The 19,425-nt window shown below is 58.1% G+C and overlaps 1 protein-coding gene across 4 annotated transcripts in view; it reads right to left on the bottom strand.

Annotated features, from left to right (window-relative positions):
* Positions 1-11,314: 11,314 nt before the first annotated feature.
* TIPARP (TCDD inducible poly(ADP-ribose) polymerase) overlaps positions 11,315-19,425 on the bottom strand; it is a 44,103-nt gene continuing 35,992 nt past the window's right edge. For all 4 annotated transcript variants that reach the window (XM_064165057.1, XM_064165056.1, XM_064165055.1 and 1 more), the window contains exons 3-6: positions 17,716-17,884; positions 16,398-16,579; positions 13,465-13,740; positions 11,315-12,222 (exon numbers count right to left, since the gene is read on the bottom strand). In XM_064165057.1, coding sequence (XP_064021127.1) covers positions 11,775-12,222; positions 13,465-13,740; positions 16,398-16,579; positions 17,716-17,884 — 1,075 coding nt within the window. In that variant the 3' untranslated portion in view covers positions 11,315-11,774. The remainder of the gene's footprint in view (positions 12,223-13,464; positions 13,741-16,397; positions 16,580-17,715; positions 17,885-19,425) is intronic.

The raw sequence follows: 19,425 nt of genomic DNA on the forward strand, positions 1-19,425 counted from the left end.
AAATCCAGCTCCGAGGAGACCTCCTAGCAGCCTTCCAGTGCTTGAAGGGGGCTGCAGGAGAGCTGGAGAGGGGCTTCTGACCAAGGCAGGGAGTGGCAGGGTGAGGACTGATGGCTTCAGGCTGGAAGAAGTTGGATTGAGAGGAGACATGAGCAGGGAGTCCTTCCCCAGAACTTCCCCAGGCTCCAAGGCTGCAAGAGTTGAAAGCCAGCTGGGATGAGGCCTTGAGCAAGCTGGAGGAGGTGTCCCTGCCCATGGCAGGGGGTTGGAACTGGATGGTCTTGAAGGTCCCTTCCAACCCAACTCAATTTGTGACTCTCTGATGATGTGAAAGCTCATCCTGTCAGGACACTACAGGCAGCAGGGCTCACAGGATGCAAAACTGCTGCTTTCAGGCATCTGAAGCTCCCTGAGGAGTTGTCTTCTGCCTCCTTTTCTTCACAGGCAGGAGAAACCATTCCCTGCCCTCCTCCCTTGCGTGCTGGGGTCTCCTCAGTGGAGCCAGCAGACAAATCCTCCTCTCTCCTCCCCAGTTCAGCCTTTCATGGTCCATGGAGAGGAGGTGAGGAAGCCAGCACAGCTGATCCAAGCTGCCCTGGCTGCAAAAGGAAATGAAAACAAAGAGAGAGTGAGGAAAGAAGGCCCAGTTTTGGCACCCAGCAAGGATTTCCTGGCTGCCTGCTAGTGCCCAAGTGGAGATCATCTCTCGAAGGTTAGCAGAGGGAAATCCCAGCAGTGCCAAAAATAGCATGGAAAGAGCTGGGTGGAAAGCATGAGAGAAGGAAAAGGAAACAAAAAACTCCTTCCCTTCTTGTTGGCTTCCTTCTCTGAAGGGCTTAACTCGACCCCAAGAGCCTGAAAGGCGAGAGGAGGCTATCAGAGGATGAAGGTGCCCAGGTCCCTCCAGAGGAAGAGAGGGATGAGAAACAGCTCTCCACACCACAGCCTCTCTGGGCAGCCTGCTCCAGGCCTCCAGCACCCTCACAACAAACAACTTCCCTCCTGCTCAGGTGGCACCTCCTGGGCTCCACTTTGTGCCCACTGCCCCTTGTGCTGTCCCTGGGCACCACTGAGCACAGCCTGGCCCCAGCCTCTTGCCCCCAGCCTTTAGCTGTTGCTGAGCATTGCTCAGCTGCCCTCTGGGGCTGCTCTTGTGCAGGCTCTCAGCCTCTGCTGCTCCCAGAGCTGCCCCAGCCCCACCACCTTTGTGCAGCACCTCCAGAGCTTTAGCTAGACAAGGACCTAGCAGGTGTCAAGAACCTTGTGGCCGTGGCACTTGGGACTGTGGCTCAGTGGCCATGGCAGTGCTGAGTTGGTGGTTGGATTGGATGATCTTGGAGCTCTCTTCCAACCCACACAATTCTCTGACTCTCCACAAGCTCCTCTTGCTTTACCTCCCATTCCAAAGCTGCAGTGCCACCCTGGATGCAATGCCAACTAAATCCAGTCACATTATTTCTGCTCTAAGATCCCAGGATTGCATCCAGCCACACAGACCCAGCCCCAGCCCCTCTGCTAGCAGCCTGCAGCAGGGCAGTGCTTAGCATCTGCTTCATTTCCAGCCTCTATCTGACCTGCACATAAGATCTCAACCCCTTCCTGACTCAGATCTGCAGTGAAATCAGCAAAAAAAACAAAGCCCCAGCTCTGAGCTAATGATGCAGGAGGCTGCTGCTGGCACTGCTGCAGCCCTGGCACCCTCAGCTTTGCGTGCAGGCCAGCATGGGCAGCTACAGCCAGGCTGCTGCAGGGCAGGAGGGGAGGGAGTGCCGTGTCAGGAGCCATCAGAAAGGCTCCTCGTGGATGTGGCACTCCCCCAGCTGTCCCCCGTGCTGCCAGAGGAGCTAATCTGTGCAATCTGCTGCCCTTACCCAGCTAATCCTCTCCACTCTCCTGCCTCCCTCCAGCACTCTTCTGGCTGCCCTCAGCTGGGCTCTGAGCCTGTGAGGGCAAAGATCAGCAGCAGTGCCTGGCAGTGCTGAGGCCTGGCATCAGCTCTGGCACCTTTGCTGTGAGAAGGACATTGAGGGGCTGGAGCAGGGCCAGAGAAAGGCAACGGAGCTGGAGAACAGGGCTGGGGAGGAGCAGCTGAGGGAGTTCAGCCTGGGGAAGAGGAGGCTGAGGGCAGAGCTCATTGCTCGGTACAGCTCCACCAGAGAAGCCTGGAGCCAGGTGGGGGTTGGGCTCTGCTCCCAAGGAACAAGCAATAAGATGAGAGAAAACAGCCTCAAGTTGCACCAGGGCAGGGTTAGGTTGGCCACGAGGAACAATTTCTGCCCCAGAAAGGGTTGTCAAGGCCTAGGTCAGGCTGCCCAGGGAGGTGGTGGAGAACCCAGCCCTGGAGGGGTTAAGAAATGTGTGGCCATGGCTGAGTGGGACCTGCCCAGTGGCCAGGGTGGTGCTGGGCTGCTGCTTGCACTCCATGGGCTTGCAGAGCTCCTCCAGACAGTTCTGTGGTTCCTCCTGAAGGAACCCTGTGAGGAGAGACTTAAGGAGTTGGGGCTGCTCAGGCTGGAGAAGGCTCCCAGGTGACCCTACTGTGACCCTGCAGGGTCTGAAGGGGCTACAAGAGAACTGGGGAGGGACTTGTGAGGCTGTCAGGGAGTGACAGGACTGGGGGGAATGGAGCAAAGCTGGAAATGGGGAGAGTCAGCCTGGAGGTTAGGGAGAAGTTGTTCAGCATGAGGGTGGTGAGAGCCTGGCAGGGGCTGCCCAGGGAGGTGGTGGAAGCCTGATCCCTGGAGGTGTTTCAGGCCAGGCTGGCTGAGGCTGTGGGCAGCCTGCTCTGGTGTGAGGTGTCCCTGGGCATGGCAGGAACTGGATGGTCCTTGTGGTGCCTTCCAGCCCTGCCTGGTTCTGTCATTCTATGACAGCAGCAGACCCAGCTCTGAGCTGCCACCCTCCAGGCCCCTAAAGGAAACCCTCCGAGGTGCCTCTGGGTGGAAAGGAGCCTGTGGAGGTGTCCTGGGGAGCTGGTGAGGCTCCGGGGCAGGCGCTGCTGACTCTGCCCCTTGCATCTCTTGGGCTCCTGAGGCACCATCTGCACTCCTCCACATGGGCCCAGGTGCAGCCTGCCCCTGAGTCATCAATTCCTGTTTCCAGGGGAGAGCAGCTCCCTGGTGGGAATGCTGGCAGGGGAGAGTGGCTGGGGCTGAGCCAGCAGGGCCAGGACAGGCAGAGGGACAGACCAGAGGACTTCCTTCTCAGCCCTGCCAGGAGAATGCCAAGCCCACATCTCTCCTTCTGGGCCTGGCTGCTTGCCAGCTGCTTTTTGGAGACTGCTGGACAGGAAATTGATGCCTGAGGGCAAATATTCTTCCCAACTTCCCTCCCAAAGCAGGCAGGGATTTGCCCTGGCTAGACTCACTTCCTGCAGGCATCCAGGCTTCCCCAGCACCAACCAGAGCAGCACGGGCAGAGGGGACCCAGACATGCAGCAGTGAGGGAAGGCAAACAAACAAGAGCCTACCAGATGTGTGCAACACAGGCCTGAAGGACACAGAGCCCACGGAGAAGCTGCTGCAGAAGCTGCCAAGCCTAGAGCTGAAGCAGGAGTGGGGTTTTGATGGTGTCTTGGTGCTCAGTGTTGCAGATGAAGAGGGAAGCTTTGATGTCACCTTCCTCAGGATCAGGTAGATCATAGAATGTCTTGAGTTGAAGGGGACCTTGCAAAGAGGCCATGGGCAGGGACACCCCCCAGCAGCCCAGGGTGCTGAAAGCCTCATCCAACCTGGCCTTGAACCAGGGCAGTCCCTGGTATCAGTGCAGGCTGGGCATGAGGGGCTGGAGAGCAGCCCCATGGAGAAGGACTTAAGGGTGCCAGGGTGGCCAAGCTGGAGCTGAGCTGGCACTGAGTGCTGCCAGCCCAGCCCCAGCCTGTCCTGGGCTGATCCCCAGCAGTGTGGGCAGCAGGGGCAGGTCTCAGCTGTGCTGTGCTGGGGTGGCTCTGGAGTGGCCTGCAGAGACAGGGAGCTGCTGGAGCAGGGCCAGAGGAGGCCACAGCAGTGCTGGCAGGGCTGGAAGGGCTCTGCTGGAGGCCAGGCTGGGGGAGTTGGGGGTGGGCAGCCTGGAGAAGGCTCCAGGGAGACCTTCTGGTGGCCTTGCAGCACTTGACATGGAGTCACAGAACGCTGGGGGGCTGGAAGGGACCCTTGGAGATCATCCATCCCAAAGCAAGATCACCTGGAGCAGGTCATAGGAGTGCACTCAGATGAAAGCCTGCAGAGAAGGAGACTCCAGAAGCCATATCTGTGGCAAACCCACTCCTGGAAAGCTTCTGTGGCTTGAGTCAGCCCCTGGTGAGCAGCTCCTAGCCAAGCACACAGCTTGGGCTGGGCTGAGGGGAGAGGCAGTCTGGCTGCTGCCTGGGAGAGGAGAGGGGGAGGGAAGGAGACAGAGCAGGCAGCCCAGCCCCAGCTCAGAGTCACAGAATCACAGAATCAGGCAGGGCTGGAGGGGACCACAAGGATCAGCCAGCTCCAACCCCCCTGCCATGCCCAGGGACACCTCACACCAGAGCAGGCTGTCCACAGCCTCAGCCAGCCTGGCCTGAAACACCTCCAGGGATCAGGCTTCCACCACCAACCTGGGCAACCCCTGCCAGGCTCTCACCACCCTCATGCTGAACAACTTCTTCCTAACCTCCAGGCTGACTCTCCTCATTTCCAGCTGTGTTCCATCCCCCCAGTCCTGTCACTCCCTGACAGCCTCAAAAGTCCCTCCCCAGCTCTCTTGTAGCCCCCTTCAGATCCTGCAAGGCCACAAGAAGGTCACCTGGGAGCTGCCTTCTCCTCCCCAGGCTGAAGAGTTTCTCCTGACCCAGCCCCGCAGCAGAGCAAGGCTCCAGCGCAGGGCTGGGCTGCAGCCGGGGGGGCAGCACAGGACGTGCAGGGCAAGCACAGAGCAGGAACAGTCTGAACAGCTCACACCCCGAGGGCACCTGCGTGGGGGCAGCTCCTCCGTGGGGACAGCTGCTGAGGGCAGCTGAACTCCACCTGCTGCCCTGGGAGCCTGCAGGCTCCGGCGGCGCTCGCAGCCCTGCAGCCTCACCGCAGATGGAGCCCCAGGGGATGTTCCTCCACTCCACACCAGCTGAGCCCACTGGATGTCAGAGCAGAAACAGCAGCAGGGGACAGAACAGCACCGCGGTGACAGCAAACCCCAGCCTGGACCCGACCAGCAGCGCCTTTGGGCTCCCTTCAGGGCAGAGTTTAATCCCCAGCTCAAGCATCTGTGCCTCACGAGCAGGGGCGAGGCAGAGAGGAGGGATGGGAGCACGAAGCAACCTTCTTGGTGCTTCTGCATTTGGCCACAACTGCTGCTTAGTTCTTGCTCCTGCCTTGGGGTGGGCACCCAAAGCAGCTGGGATGGATCCCAGCACCACACTGGCCCAGCTTCTGGGCACACAAAGCCACCGAGGAAGAGTTTCCACCACCTCCATTTCACCCTTGGCATAGAGCTGGGTTGGCTGCAAAAGGCCTCTCAGCTCATCCAAGTCCAACCTTCAAGCTAAGACCACCACAGCCACTAAACCCTCTCCCCAGAGTGCCCACACCTCCAACCCCCAGAGCCCTGCAGGAGGGAGCAGGGTGGGAGGAAGTTGGTCTTGTGCACTGAGGGGCAGAGGTGGTGGTGACAAGCAAAGCAGGGACACCTTCTGCTAGCTGAAAGCTCTCAGCCAGCCTGCTGTGCAGTGCCAGCAGAAGGCTGCCCAGGGAGGCTCTGGATGTCTCCCTCCCTGCTGGCATTCCACACCAAGTGAGGAGGAGAAACTTCATCAAATCCCTTCAGCCCATTCCATGAAGCTCTGAATCCTTGAGTCCAGCCTTCAACAAGGGCAGAAAGCAGCTGGAATGCCTCCCTCAGCAGATGACAGCTGGAGGTGAGGTGGCAGAGGCCTGGCTGGGTGAGGTGACCTGTGGCTGTCTCCCAGGGACAGTTAAGAACCCTTTGGGCTGGCAAATGCAAATGTGGAGTTCGTGGGAAAGGAAGAGGAATTGGAGCCCATGCAGCTGCTCTCTGCCAAGTTTCCTTACCCAGCCCCTGCAGCCTGGCACCACAGCTGTGTCCTGCAGCTCAGCACCAACCTGGCATGGTGGGCAGAGGTTCTTCACACAATCCCAGGGTGCTGAGACCTGGAAGGGACCTCTGGAGCTCATCCAGTCCAACCCCTGCTCAACCAGGCACCCACAGCAGCTTGCCCAGCAGCACAGTGCCATGGGGGGGCTGGAAGCTCTCCACACAAGGAGACTCTCTGGGCAGCCTGCTCCAGGCCTCCACCACCCTCACAACAAACAACTTTCTCCTCCTGCTCAGGTGGCACCTCCTGGGCTCCACTTTGTGCCCACTGCCCCTTGTGCTGTCCCTGGGCACCACTGAGCACAGCCTGGCCCCAGCCTCTTGCCCCCAGCCTTTAGCTGTTGCTGAGCATTGCTCAGCTGCCCTCTGGGGCTGCTCTTGTGCAGGCTCTCAGCCCCAGGGCTCTCAGCCTCTGCTGCTCCCAAAGCTGCTCCAGCTGAGGTTGGAAGCTCTTCACAGGAGGAGACTCCACGACCTCACTGGGCAGTCTGCTGCAAGCCTCCAGCACCCTCACACCAAACAGCTTTCTCCTTCACTTCAAGAGGAGCCTCCTGGGTTCTGCTTTGTTCTCCTTCCCTCTCTCTCTGGTTATTTCTGGCTGGAACAAGGAGCATCAGCCAAGCCACACCAAGAGGAGCTCCTTGTGCCAGGCAGTGCAGCCAAAGCAGCCCAGTCCTGGGAGTCTGGGGAGAGAAAGGACAGCAGAGAGAACCCAGCAGCAGCACAGCCACCATGCAGAACCATGCCAGGGCCAGCCAGCACCCTGCAGAGCAGCACCCCTCAGACAAAAGCTTCCACAGGGACGTTCCAGCAGAGCTGGCAGAGCAGAGGAGCTGCTTCTGTCCTGCAGCAGAGCCTGCCTCTTGCCCTCTCACCCTGGCCACCGCCGTGCACACCACCTGCAGCTAAAGCAGAGTGGATCAGCTCCACGCTCCCTGGCCCCAGTTCCCATTGCCTCTGCAGCCACCAGAGCTACTGCTTGAGCTGAGCTCCAGAGAGTCATTTCAGCTGGAAAAGCCCTCCAGGGTCATCCAGTCCAACCAGCAACCCACCACCACCATGGCCACGACAGGGCTGGGGATGCCACCACCTCCCTGGGCAGCCTGTGCCAGTCCCTCACCACTCTTGCAGCAGAGGAATCCTTCATGTCCAACCTAAACCTCCCCTAGTGCAGCCTGAGGCCACTTCTTTTGCTCTGTCACCTGTTCTCAGGGAGCAGAGCCCAGCCCCAGCTGGCTGCAGCCTCCTCTCAGGTTGCTGCAGAGAGCAATGAGCTCTGCCCTGAGCCTTCTCTGCTCCACACTGCACCCCTGCAGCTCCCTCACTGCTCCTCCCCAGCCCTGCTCTCCAGACCCTTCCCCAGCTTCCCTGCTCTTCTCTGGGCCTGCACAGGAGGAGTGAGGTGCCCAGGGTGAAGGCTGGTGCTGGCATGGGTAGAAGATGCTGGCAGGCTGGTGAGGGCCTGTGTGCCCCCCAGGCAGCCCTCCTGCCTGGGCCAGGAGATAGAGAGCAGGAGAAGCCCATGGAAGAGACAGGGATCATGGAATCACACAAGGGGTGGGCTTGGAAGGTCTCTTTCAAGGTCACCTAGCTCAGCACCCCAAAGCTTGCTGGGCTTGAGCCTGTCTCATCCCCAGGCACTCTGGGGAGCTCCTGCACAACCCAGAATGCCAGCTCTGGCAAAGCAACCCAACCAAAGCACCCAAACCAGCAAACCCCAGCTCCAAGGGCTGGCTGCTGTCACTGGCAGCCCTGTGACACCCTGCTGCAGGCCACCAGGCCTGTCCTGAGGCACAGCCTGGTGTGGGGGAAGGCAGAGAGAGCAGACAGACTGGGAGGTTGTGGAGCCAGGGCCTGGGGGCACCCCCCAGAGCCAGGCAGGCTGTTTAGGCTGCGGCAGATAAGCTGGAGCCCAGGGTGACATCAGTGGGCAAGCATGCAAGGAGCTGCTCAAAGGGAAGGGCACCAAGTGCCTGCTGCTGTGGGCAGGACCTGCAGCAACAAGTCAGCTCCTGGCCTCAGCTGCAGCTCCAGGCACTCAGGAGCCTTCTGCACTTCTGAAGGAGCTCAGAAACAGGCAGAAGACACTGCCAGAAGGACACTGAGGGGCTGCAGCAGGGCCAGAGAAGGGCAGCAAAGGTAGGGAAGGATCTGGAGAACAGGGCTGAGGAGCAGCTGAGGGAGCTGGGGGGGTGCAGTGTGGAGGAGGCTGAGGGCAGAGCTCATTGCTCTCTGCAGCTCCCTGAGAGGAGGCTGCAGCCAGGTGGAGGTTGGGCTCTGCTGCCAAGGAACAAGAAACAGAGGAGGAAACAGCCTCAAGCTGCACCAGGGGAAGTTTAGGTTGGACATCAGGAGAAACTTCATCCCTGAAAGGGTCCTCAAACACTGGAACTGCCCAGGCCAGTGGTGGAGTCCTCATCCCTGGAGGGGTTTCAGAGCCCTGGAGCTGCTGAAGGCCAGGGGTTAGGAGTGAGCTGGCAGTGGTGAGCAGGTTGGATTCCCTGATCTTGAAGACCTCTTCCAACCAAAACCATTCTGTGACTCTGTGGCTGTGAACTTCCCCACAGCCTGGGGTGGGCTAAAGGAAAGGTCCACTCCAAGCTATCTATCTCCTGCTGCCAGGGCAGGCCAACAGCTCCATGCATGGACAACAGCAGGGCAGCTCCACTGGCCTGAACTTGTGTGCCACCAGCTCACCCTGGCGCAGCTGCAGGGCTGGACACTTGTGAGGTTTGGTTCCTTAATGTCCTTTGGACTTCAGGAACAATTTCTTTGCTGCAAGAGAGGTCAGGCACTGGCACAGGCTGCCCAGGGAGGTGGTGCAGTCCCCATCCCTGGGGGTCCTCAAGAACCACATGGATGTGGTGCTGGGGGCTGTGCTTTAGTGGCCATGGAGGTGCTGGGTAGAAGGCTGGAGGCTGTTCAGCCTAGAGAAGACTCCAGGGGGACCTCAGAACTGCCTTCTAACACCTGAAGGGATGCTACAGGAAGGCTGCAGAGGAACTTTTCATAAGGGTGTCTAGAGCCAGGCCAAGGGAGAATGGTTTGAAGCTGAGGGAGAGTAGGTTTAGACTGGACCTTAGGAAGAAGTTCTTCAGTATGAGGGTGGTGAGAGTCTGGCATAGGTTTCTCGGGGAGGCTGTGGCTGCCTCCTGCCTGGAGGTGTTCAAGGCCAGGCTGGATGGGGCCTTGAGCAGCAGAGTCTAGTTGAGAACTGTCCCTGCCATGGCAGGAGGTTGGACTGGATGAGCTCTAAGGTCCTTTCCAACCTGAGCCATTCAAGTGACTCTGATCCCAGAGGTCTTCTCTCAATGACCTTAGAGACTGATTCCCTGCCAGCAGCGGTGGCAGAGGGACTGCAGGTTCCTTCCTGAGGAGCTTGGGTAAACAGCTTTGTGCTGGGCAGCCACAGAGGCCCGAAGATTGCTCAAAGGCTGACAGACAAAACAAGCCCCGGGCAGGGAATGTGCTGCCTGGGTGGGGGGCAGGGAGGAGGGAGCAGAGCCTGATTTATAATGGCCTCATTACACTGGAGACAGCCTGTACCCAGCCAGCTGGAGGAGAGGCAGCCCCAAGGAGAGCGAGGGAAGAACAACCCTTGGGTCAACCTGACATTGGCCATCCAGGCTGGGAGAAAACATCCTCCTGACAACAGACTCGGGAGCCACCAGAGACAAAAGCTGACTCCCAGGGAGGGAGGATGGGTTTGGTTGCTGTGACCTCAGCCTGCCGGTGCCAGCCCAGGGGCAGCAGCTGCTGGAGCTGCTCCTCGCTGCTGCAGCCCAGTTCCTGGTTCCCACCACGGGCTGGGAACCTCAGTTTTTCCAGGAGAAAAAAGAAGGGGTCTGCTGCTGGGGGCTGTGCCAGCAGGAAGCCAAGAGCCATGGTGTGCCAAGCCTGGCTGAAGCCTCACGACTCAAAGCTTGGCTGGCAGCAGCTCACTGCATGAGCTCCTGGCCCCTGGAGCTGCTGCTGGTGAATTCTCCTCCAGCAGCAGGAAGTCCTGTGCCAGCTGCTGCCCACCCTGCCCTGACACTGGTAGCAGAACCTTCTCCTGGCCCTGCCTCACTGCCCCTTTCCTGGCTGAGCTGATAGCAAAGGCTTCTTATTCCCAGGACTAAGCAAGGATTCAGCAACCAGCCGGAGGCTGCAGAAGTCTTCTGCCAGACCCTTGGAGCAAGATCCAGGTTTGGCTCTTCAGCCTGATGCCAGGAAGCCTCTCACTGCAGCAATTTCTGCTCCTACCCAGCCCCAGCCCCTCTTCTAACCAGCCCTGCACCCAGCTGGCACCTTACAGGCACCCACTGCAAGGTATGGACAGAACCTGGGACACCCACCCACGGGACAGTGTCCCCCTGGCTAGCAGGAGCTGTTTTCAGTCCACAGTGAGGACATTGCCCAGGAGGCCACAGAGCCTCTGCCCCTGAGGGCTCTTAGAAGCAGGCTGAGTGAAGCCCTGAACTACCTGGCTTGACCTCAGAGCTGGCCAAGCAAGAGCTTGGTCTAGACACCTCCCAAGGTTCCTTCCCCCTTGAAGGACACCACCCGAGGAGCCTTCCCACTGCCCTCCCCCACACTTCTCCAAGCCACTTCCCTGCAGAGCTGTCCCCACAGCTGCTCTGCCCAGCAGCCTTTGAGCACCTGTAAAGAGAGGATGAGGAACACCTCCCACTCCACAGCCATTCCTCACTGAAGGGCTGCACAAGCCTGACAGTCCCAAACATCACTCGTGTGAGATACAGGCCAGAAGGTCCCTGCCAAGAGCTTTCACAGCCCAGCCAGGCTCAGACCTCTCTTGGCAGGGTGGTTGCCCTCCACGAGCTGCCTGCTTGTGTATGTGGGAAGGGTGGGCAAGAATCACGAGGCTCTGCCTGTTCCTTTGTGCCCTCTTGGGTGGCTGGCACTGAAACATCAACTTGAGGAGCAGCCTCCTGCCCTTCTGCTCAGCTTCAAAGTCACCACATGCTCAGGCTGTTCCTCCCTGCTGCCCACCCCGATGCCTTTATCCTGCTGGCTACAACAGTTTGTTTTCCAGACAAACCCTCCTGCCACTGCTCACCAGGCCACCAGCAGCCCAAGCAGATGGGACCTCATCTTTCAACTTCTGGGAGCCACAACCTTGCTGGAGGTGCTCAGTGCCAGGCTGGATGAGGCCTTGAGCAACCTGTGCTGGTAGGATCTGTCCCTTGAAGATCTGGAGAGGAGGTGATTTCCAGGTGGGACACAGAGAGAGGGGTTTGGAGCCATGAACGTTTTTACTGCCCATAAATAACCGCCGCTGGGATCACAAAAAAGGCACAGATTTGTCACCTATGAACAAGGGGGAAATAAAACCTATTTACACTTTGCACAGACAGCACCAACCAGCAGAGTCAAGCCTTGGAGCCAGCAGGTCGAGCCTTGGAGCCAGCAGGTCGAGCCTTGGAGCCAGCAGGTCGAGCCTTGGAGCCAGCAGGTCGAGCCTTGGAGCCAGCAAAGTCAAGCCTTGGAGCCAGCAGGTCGAGCCTTGGAGCCAGCAAAGTCAAGCCTTGGAGCCAGCAGGTGAAGGCTTGGTCACCTCAGAGCTCTTTGGGGGCTCCTCCCAAGCAAGTCCAGGCTGCAGCAGGTAGGGGTCGGGCGCTGCACGGAGCCTTGCCCGCGGGGCCGGGCTGGAGGCTGCGAGGAGGGAGGGCAGCCAGCAGGCAGGGGCGTGGGGCTCAGATGGAGACGGTGCTGCTGACCTCCTCGTACTGGATGATGAAGTAGGGGTAGCTCTGGTCGTCGGCGAAGATGACGAAGATCTGCGGCTCGAAGAAGTTGTCCACGCAGGAGTCGTAGAGGTCGCTGGTGACGCTGCCGGGGGTGACGGGGGGAGGCCTCCTCATGGTGTGGTTGCCCACGGCGTACCTGCCGGTCAGCACCTTGGCCAGGAACATGTAGTGCACCCCTCGGGGAGACCTCTTGGAGAAGTTGTGGCTGTAGCTGGCCTTCCTGGCGAAGTAGCTGCCCTGGCCGAACATGGTGGCGTGCTTGCCGCAGACGCGCGGGTCGAAGTTGTGCTTGCAGATGGCATCCACCACGTCGGCGGAGGTGCCGTGGAACAGGTGCCGCTCGCTCAGCAGCCGCTCCAGCCCGCTCAGCCGCCGGCACATGTGCTCCTTCTTCCTGCAACACAGCAGCCTGCTCAGCGCCGGCCACCGGCTCCCTCCGCCAGTGGGAGCACAGGACCGCAACCACTGCATCGGGGAGTCACTCACTGAGCCACTCACTCAATCAATCAAATCACTGAATCAATCACTCAATCAATCAAATCACTGAATCCACTCACTCACAGAATCCACTCACTCACAGAATCCACTCACTCACAGAATCCACTCACTCACAGAATCCACTCACTCACAGAATCCACTCACTCACAGAATCCACTCACTCACAGAATCCACTCACTCACAGAATCCACTCACTCACAGAATCCACTCACTCACAGAATCCACTCACTCACAGAATCCACTCACTCACAGAATCCACTCACTCACAGAATCCACTCACTCACAGAATCCACTCACTCACAGAATCCACTCACTCACAGAATCCACTCACTCACAGAATCCACTCACTCACAGAATCCACTCACTCACAGAATCCACTCACTCACAGAATCCACTCACTCACAGAATCCACTCACTCATGATTGGTTGAACAATTGAACCAACCATAGAACCCATCAGTGGATCATGGAGTCATAATCAATAGAAAAACAGAACTGCAGAATCAATCACAGAATCCATCCTTGAATCAAGGAACTGTGGAATCATTGAACCCATCACTGAATCAGCAGAATCGTGGAATCAGTCACTGAATCATAGAATCTACTATAGAGTCATAGACCCAACCAGGCTGGCAGAGAGCTCCAAGCTCAGCCAGCCCAACCTAGCACCCAGCCCTGCCCAACCAACCAGACCATGGCACTAAGTGCCCCAGCCAGGCTTGGCTTCAACACCTCCAGCCACAGCCACTCCACCACCTCCCTGGGCAGCCCTTTCCAGTGCCAATCACTCTCTCTGCCAGGAACTTCCTCCTAACATCCAGCCTAGACCTGCCCTGGCACAGCTTGAGGCTGTGTCCCCTTCTTCTGCTGCTGGCTGCCTGGCAGCAGAGCCCAACCCCACCTGGCTACAGCCTCCCTGCAGGGAGCTGCAGACAGCAATGAGCTCTGCCCTGAGCCTCCTCTGCTGCAGGCTGCACACCCTCAGCTCCCTCTGGAGTTGGTGTATCTGAAAGATCTCCTCCAACCCAAAGGATTTCATGACTCTGGTTCTCCTCTGCCCAAGACCATCTCAGCCTCAAAGCCCAGTTTTCAGCTCTCTTCCCACCCCTGCAGCAGGAGGATCTTTGCCTTTCTCCTACCTTTTGTATTTCTCCCAAAGGAACTGGTTCTGCACCCTCAGGATCTTGAGGATCTTGTATTTGGTCTCTGGCACAGTCTTGTGGAACAGGTTGTAAATGGTTCTGTAGCTCTTGTCTTCACTCGCAACAGGCACTTGGATGAAGTCCTGAGCTGGATCCATACTAATCCAGGTCTCAGGATAGAAGTTTGGGGAGGTAATGGCAGTTGGAGATAAGTCTTGGGAAGAAGCTGGGTCAGCTGCTGGAGAAGGGGCTGGAGAGCTGCCTCCTAAGGTCCTGGGTGAGAAAGGAGATCAAAGTCCTGCTTCAGCACTGCACAACCGGGAGAGCTGATCGCACTGACAGCACCAACAGGGTGTCCCCTCCATGGAGGTGTGCAAGGCCTGCTTGGGAGAGGCCAGAAGTTCCTCCTGGCCAACCTGGCCTGGCAGGGTTGGAAGGGACCTCTGGAGCTCAGCCAGTCCAGCCCCTGCTCAAGCAGGGCACCCACAGCAGCTTGCCCAGCAGCACAGTGCCATGGGGGGGCTGGAAGCTCTCCACACAAGGACACTCCACAGCCTCTCTGGGCAGCCTGCTCCAGGCCTCCAGCAGCCTCATGCCAACTTTCTCCTCCTGCTCAGGTGGCACCTTCTGGGCTCCACTTTGTGCCCATTGCCTCTTGTGCTGTCACTGGTGCCCAGGGACAAGAGTCTGGCCCCAGCCTCTAGCCCCCTAGAGCTCGTTTAGCTGTTGCTGAGCACTGCTCAGCTGCCCTCTGGGGCTGCTCTTGTGCAGGCTCTCAGCCCCAGGGCTCTCAGCCTCTGCTGCTCCCAGAGCTGCTCCAGGCCCCTCAGCAGCTCTGCAGCCTGCCCTGGGCTCTCTCTCCTGGAGTGAGGGCCCCAAAGCTGAACCTCAACACTTGAGTACTTGTGACACGAAGGGCTGGCCCTGATGGCCTGGAGACCTTTTCCCCTTAGTCACTCTGTGCTCCCCTGCAGAGCTGCCGTTGGCTGCAGGCCCGAGGCAGGCTGAATGCAGCTGGGTAAGCAGGAAGGAGCTCTGAGGAAGCAGAGTGCAGGCAGAGGAACTCAGAGCCTGGCTGGAAAGCCCCAGGGTGAACCTTGTCTCTAAACCCCACAGCCAACCTGCAATTAAACTTCATGAATTAAAGTTTAATGAACACAAAAGCTCAGGCAGTTGCCAGCTCACTTGGGGCCTGATGAGGAAGCACAGCCAAAGCAGAGGGCAACCTGTCCTGAGTGGGGAGATGGGCCAGGGGAATCCTCTGTGGACTCCTCCTGGAGAAGCCAAGGTTTGACACCATCCCAGGCCAAATCCTGCCTCCCTCTCTGGATTTCACAGGCAGCAGCAAGCACCACACTTCCCTGGGCCAGCAGAGAGGGTTATGGAGAGCAACCAAGAGCTGCCAGAGCTCTGCTGAGGGCAAAGGATGTCCTCTGGAGTGACTTGCCAAGAGTCAGCCTCCTTTTGTGCAGGGCCATGGCATGAGGACTCTGCTGTTCCCAGGGCCCAGCAAACACACCCCCAGCTCCAGAGCCTGCTCTCCTCTGCAGGGCCAACAAGCAGCACCCAGAGAAAGCGGAACTCGACTGCTGCTCACAGCCTACCCACAGCAACCAAGGTGACCTGGCAGGATATGTGCCCATGGCACTTTGAGCCATGGTTTAATGCCACAGTGCTCTTAGCTGGATGATCTGGGAGGTCTTTTCCAAGCCACACATCTAATTTGCAGAAGCCTGGAGGACCATGTGAGGGTTTTGGTGTGACCCAGACATCATTTCTTAGAGTTCACCTCGAGTCCTTCAGATGAGAAACAGAACTGCTGGAAGCAAGAAGTCCACACTTGGGCCTTCCTCCAGCATCCTCCCAGTGCCTCTGTCAGAATTTGGGGGTTCATAGGTTCAGAGACTGCTTTGGGTTGGAAGGGAGCTTAAAAATGACCCAGTTCCAACCCCCAGCCATGAGCAGGGACAGCTCCCATTAGCCCAGGTTGCTCAAGGCCTCATCCAACCTGGCTTTCAACTCTTCCACTTCCACTTTCAACACCTGAAGCCTCCACAACTTCTCTAAGCAACCTGTGCCAGTGCCTCAGCACCCTCCCAGGGAAGAATTTCCTCCTCATGTCTCATGTCAAGTCAGCTTCTTCCAGCCTGAAGCCATCACTCATCATTCTGTCACTCTCTGCCTTGGTCAAGAGTCCCTCTCCAGCCATCCAGGTTTCACTCCTACAAAGGATTCCAACCCCCTCCTGTTTGGAAACTGCCCAAATTGACACTCAGGCTTCTAAGAAGCTTTCTAGCCCCAACTGCAGCACTCAAAGTCCCTTTGCTGGGCCCCAGGTGCCAGCTCAGGACTAATGACTTCCACCTTCCCCTTGCTAAGAGGACAACCTGCTCCTGGCTCCCTGAACTCTGCTCAGAAGGTTCACAGGTGGCATCTTTATGAGACCAGGCTCAGGCTGCCTGTGAAGGGTGAGGCTGCTCAGCCCCAAGCAGGTGACAATAAAAACAGGGCAGAAAGTTGCTGCAGGGTGGTGAGACACTGGCACAGGCTGCCCAGGGAGGTTGTGGAGCACAGGATGGGATCAAAGATCCCATTCTGTGCTCCACAACCTCCCTGGAGGTGTTCAAGGCCAGGTTGGATGAGGCCTTAAGCAACTTGGGCTGGTGGGAGGTGTCCTTGGGCATGCCTGGGACTGCTCTTCTCCAAGCTCTCAGCCTCTGCTCCTCCCAGAGCTGCTCCAGGCCCCTCAGCAGCCTCCCCTGGACCCTCTCCAGCAATTCCCTGTCCCTCTTGAACTAGAGAGCCCAGAACTGGACCCAGCACTCCAGGAGCAGCCTGACCAGGGCGGAGCAGAGAGGGAGGAGAACCTCCCTTGAGCTGCTGGTGGGCCAGAGAACAACCCCCCCGAGCTTGCCTGGTGAGATACCTACTGCAGAAAGGGCATCAGCACGACGCAGGAGCGCAGCAGAGGCCTCCTCTTGATCTCCCTGCGGACGCAGGCGTTCTGCTGGAAGCCGTCGCGGACGTTGAGGATGTATTGGTTGTGCCAGGTGATGAAGCGAACCTCCTTCAGCCCCCGGCCCACAGCAGCCTCAATCAACCTCACCACAGGCTGCCCACACACAGGAGAAAGAAGAGGACCAATGGGAGGTGACCAAAAGTGCAGCTTCTCACCTCCAGCAGCTCCCTTCCCCCTGCTCTAAGCCGTGAGGACTTTGAGACCACTCTTGGGAGAAGAGAAGGCTTCAGGGAGACCTTAGAGCAGCCTTAAAGTGGGCTGCAAGGGAGGGACTTGTGAGAAGGGCTGGGAGTGCCAGGGTGAGGGAGAAGGGTTTGGAGCTGGGAGAGAGGAGAGTGAGAGTGGAGAGGAGGAAGAAAAGCTTGAGAGTGAGGGTGGGGAGACACTGGAGCAGGTTGCTCAGGGAGGTTGTAGAGCACAGAAGCACAGAATGTGATCTTTGATGTGATCTTTGATCCCATTCTGTGCTTCTGTGCTCCACAACCTCCCTGGAGGTGTTGAAGGCCAGGTTGGATGAGGCCTTGAGCAACCTGTGCTGGTAGGAAGTGTCCCTCGAATATCTGAGAGTAGAGAGGAGGAAGAAATCGTTGAGGGTGGGAAGAGATTGGCACAGGTTGCCCAGGGAGGTTGTGGAGCAGAGAGTCAGATCTTGGTCAAAGCTTTCAGCGCCTCCAGGAAAGGAACCTCCAACAACTTCTCTGGGCAACCTGTTCCAGTGCTTCACCACCTTTGTGGGGGAAGAATTTCCTCCTCATGTCTGCTCGCAATCCAGCTTCTTCAGGTTGCTCAAGGCCTTGAACATCTCCAGGGAGGTTGTGGAGCACAGAAGCACCCAATGTGATGTGATCAAAGATCACATCGTGTGCTTCTGTGTTCCCCAACCTCCCTGGACAGCCTGTGCTAATCTCTCCCCATCCTAACATCCAGTTTCAATCTCCCCTCTGCCACTCCAAATCCATTCCTCCTCCTGCTGTCAATACCATACCTTGTCAATAGTCCCTCCCCAGCCCTCCTGCAGCCCCCTGCAGCCCCTGCAAGGCCACTCCAAGCTTTCCTGGAAGCCTTCTCCTCTGCAGGCTGCACAGCCCCAACTCTCTCAGCCTGTCCCCATAGGACATGCCCTGCTCAGAAGTCTCTCAGGGGGGAAAGAGCTTAAAGCTGCAGATGGAATTTGAGGCATCAAAGTTTGGGTTGCAAGCCCAAAGCAGGGTGTGGAAGGGGTTCAGTACCTCTGAGTACTCTCTCCAGCCAAAGTGGTCCCTGCAGAAGTACTTCCAGACTGTGTAGTAGTTGGAGGTGGAGCTGGAGCAGGCTGGTGTGGACAGGCGCCGCAGCTGGTCAAACTCATCCGTCTCATACAGCTTCATGGTGTTCAGGTCCACCAGAAACTCATGTTCCCTGGGGAAGGAAAGGTGGGAAACTGAGAACTCTTACTGCTTTGGAAGGCAGCCAAGAGGTCATTCAGAGAGATGGTGGCCAAGTGGTGGGGAATGGCTGAGAGCAGCCCTGAGGAACAGACCCTGGGGGTCTGGGCTGATGCAAAGTTCCACAGGAGCCTGCAGTGTGAGTGCAGCCCAGACACAACCCTGTGCTGGCTGCAGCAAGAGCAGTGTGGGCACAGGGCAAGGGAGGGGATTCTGCCCCTTGGCTCTGCTCTCCTCAGACCCCACCTGCACTCCTGGGGGCACTTCTGGAGCCCCCAGCACAAGCAGGACATGGAAGTGTTTGAGCCAGGCCAGAGGAGGCCACCAAGATGCTGAGAGGGCTGCAGCAGCTCTGCTGTGAGCACAGGCTGAGAGAGTTGGGGCTGTGCAGCCTGGAGAGGAGAAGGCTTCCAGGAGAGCTTGGAGTGGCCTTGCAGGATCTGCAGGGGGCTCCAGGAGGGCTGGGGAGGGACTATTGACAAGGTCTGGTAAGGAGAGGAAGAGGAGGAATGGGTTAGGAGTGGCAGAGGGGAGACTGAAAGTGGCTGTTAGGAAGAAGTGAGGGTGGTGAGAGACTGGCACAGGTTGCCCAGGGAGGTTGTGGAGCACAGAAGCACAGAATGTGATCAAAGATCCCATTCTGTGCTTCTATGCTCCACAACCCCCCTGGAGGTGTTCAGGACCAGGTTGGATGAGGCCTTGAGCAACCTGTTCTAGTGGGAGGTGTCCCTGCCTATGGCAGGGGCTTGGAACTGGCTGAGCTTAGAGTTCTCTTCCAACCTAACCCATTCTATGATTCCATGACCCTAAAACAGGACAGAGCTGCTGTTGCTTTGGGCCTCCTCAGAGATGCCCTCAGCCTGGCTGTGCTCGTGGCACACAAGCCCTGTAGGCACAGAACCCTTCAGGGTGGGAAAGATCCTCAAGATGATGGAGTCCATGTGGATGTGCCACGGGCTGGATGTGGGCACAGCACAGAGCTGAGTGTGTGGAGCAGGACACTGAGGAGCTGTGAGGTCCACACCTCAAACCCTGGCCTCAGTTTTGGGACCCTCACAAGGACACTGAGCTGTTGGAGCAGGTCCAGAGAAGGACACTGAAGCTGGGGAAGGGTCTTGAACACAGCCCCGTGAGGAGCAGCTGAGGGAACTGGGGTTGTTTGCTCTGCAGAAGAGGAGGCTGAGGGGAGACCTCTGCTCTCTACAGCTCCCTGGCAGAAAGCTGGAGCCAGCTGGGGGCTGGGCTCTCCTGCCATGCTCAGTCTCACCAGGTTGCTGAGTGCTGCCTGGCTTTCAACACTTGCCAGGCTTGGAGACTCCACAGCTTCTCTGGGCCACCTGTTCCAGCGCCTCAGCACCCTCCTGGGGAAGAATTTCCTCCTCATGCCCAATCTAAACCCAGCTTCTCCCCATCAGAAGCCATCAGCCCTTGCCCTGTCACTCCATGCTTTGGTAACAACTCCTTCCCCAGCAATCTTACAGGACCCCTTCAAATCCTGCATGGCTGCTCTGTGCC

This window comes from Pogoniulus pusillus, chromosome 26 (assembly GCF_015220805.1).
Source record: "Pogoniulus pusillus isolate bPogPus1 chromosome 26, bPogPus1.pri, whole genome shotgun sequence".
Taxonomy (NCBI): Eukaryota; Metazoa; Chordata; class Aves; order Piciformes; family Lybiidae; genus Pogoniulus; species Pogoniulus pusillus.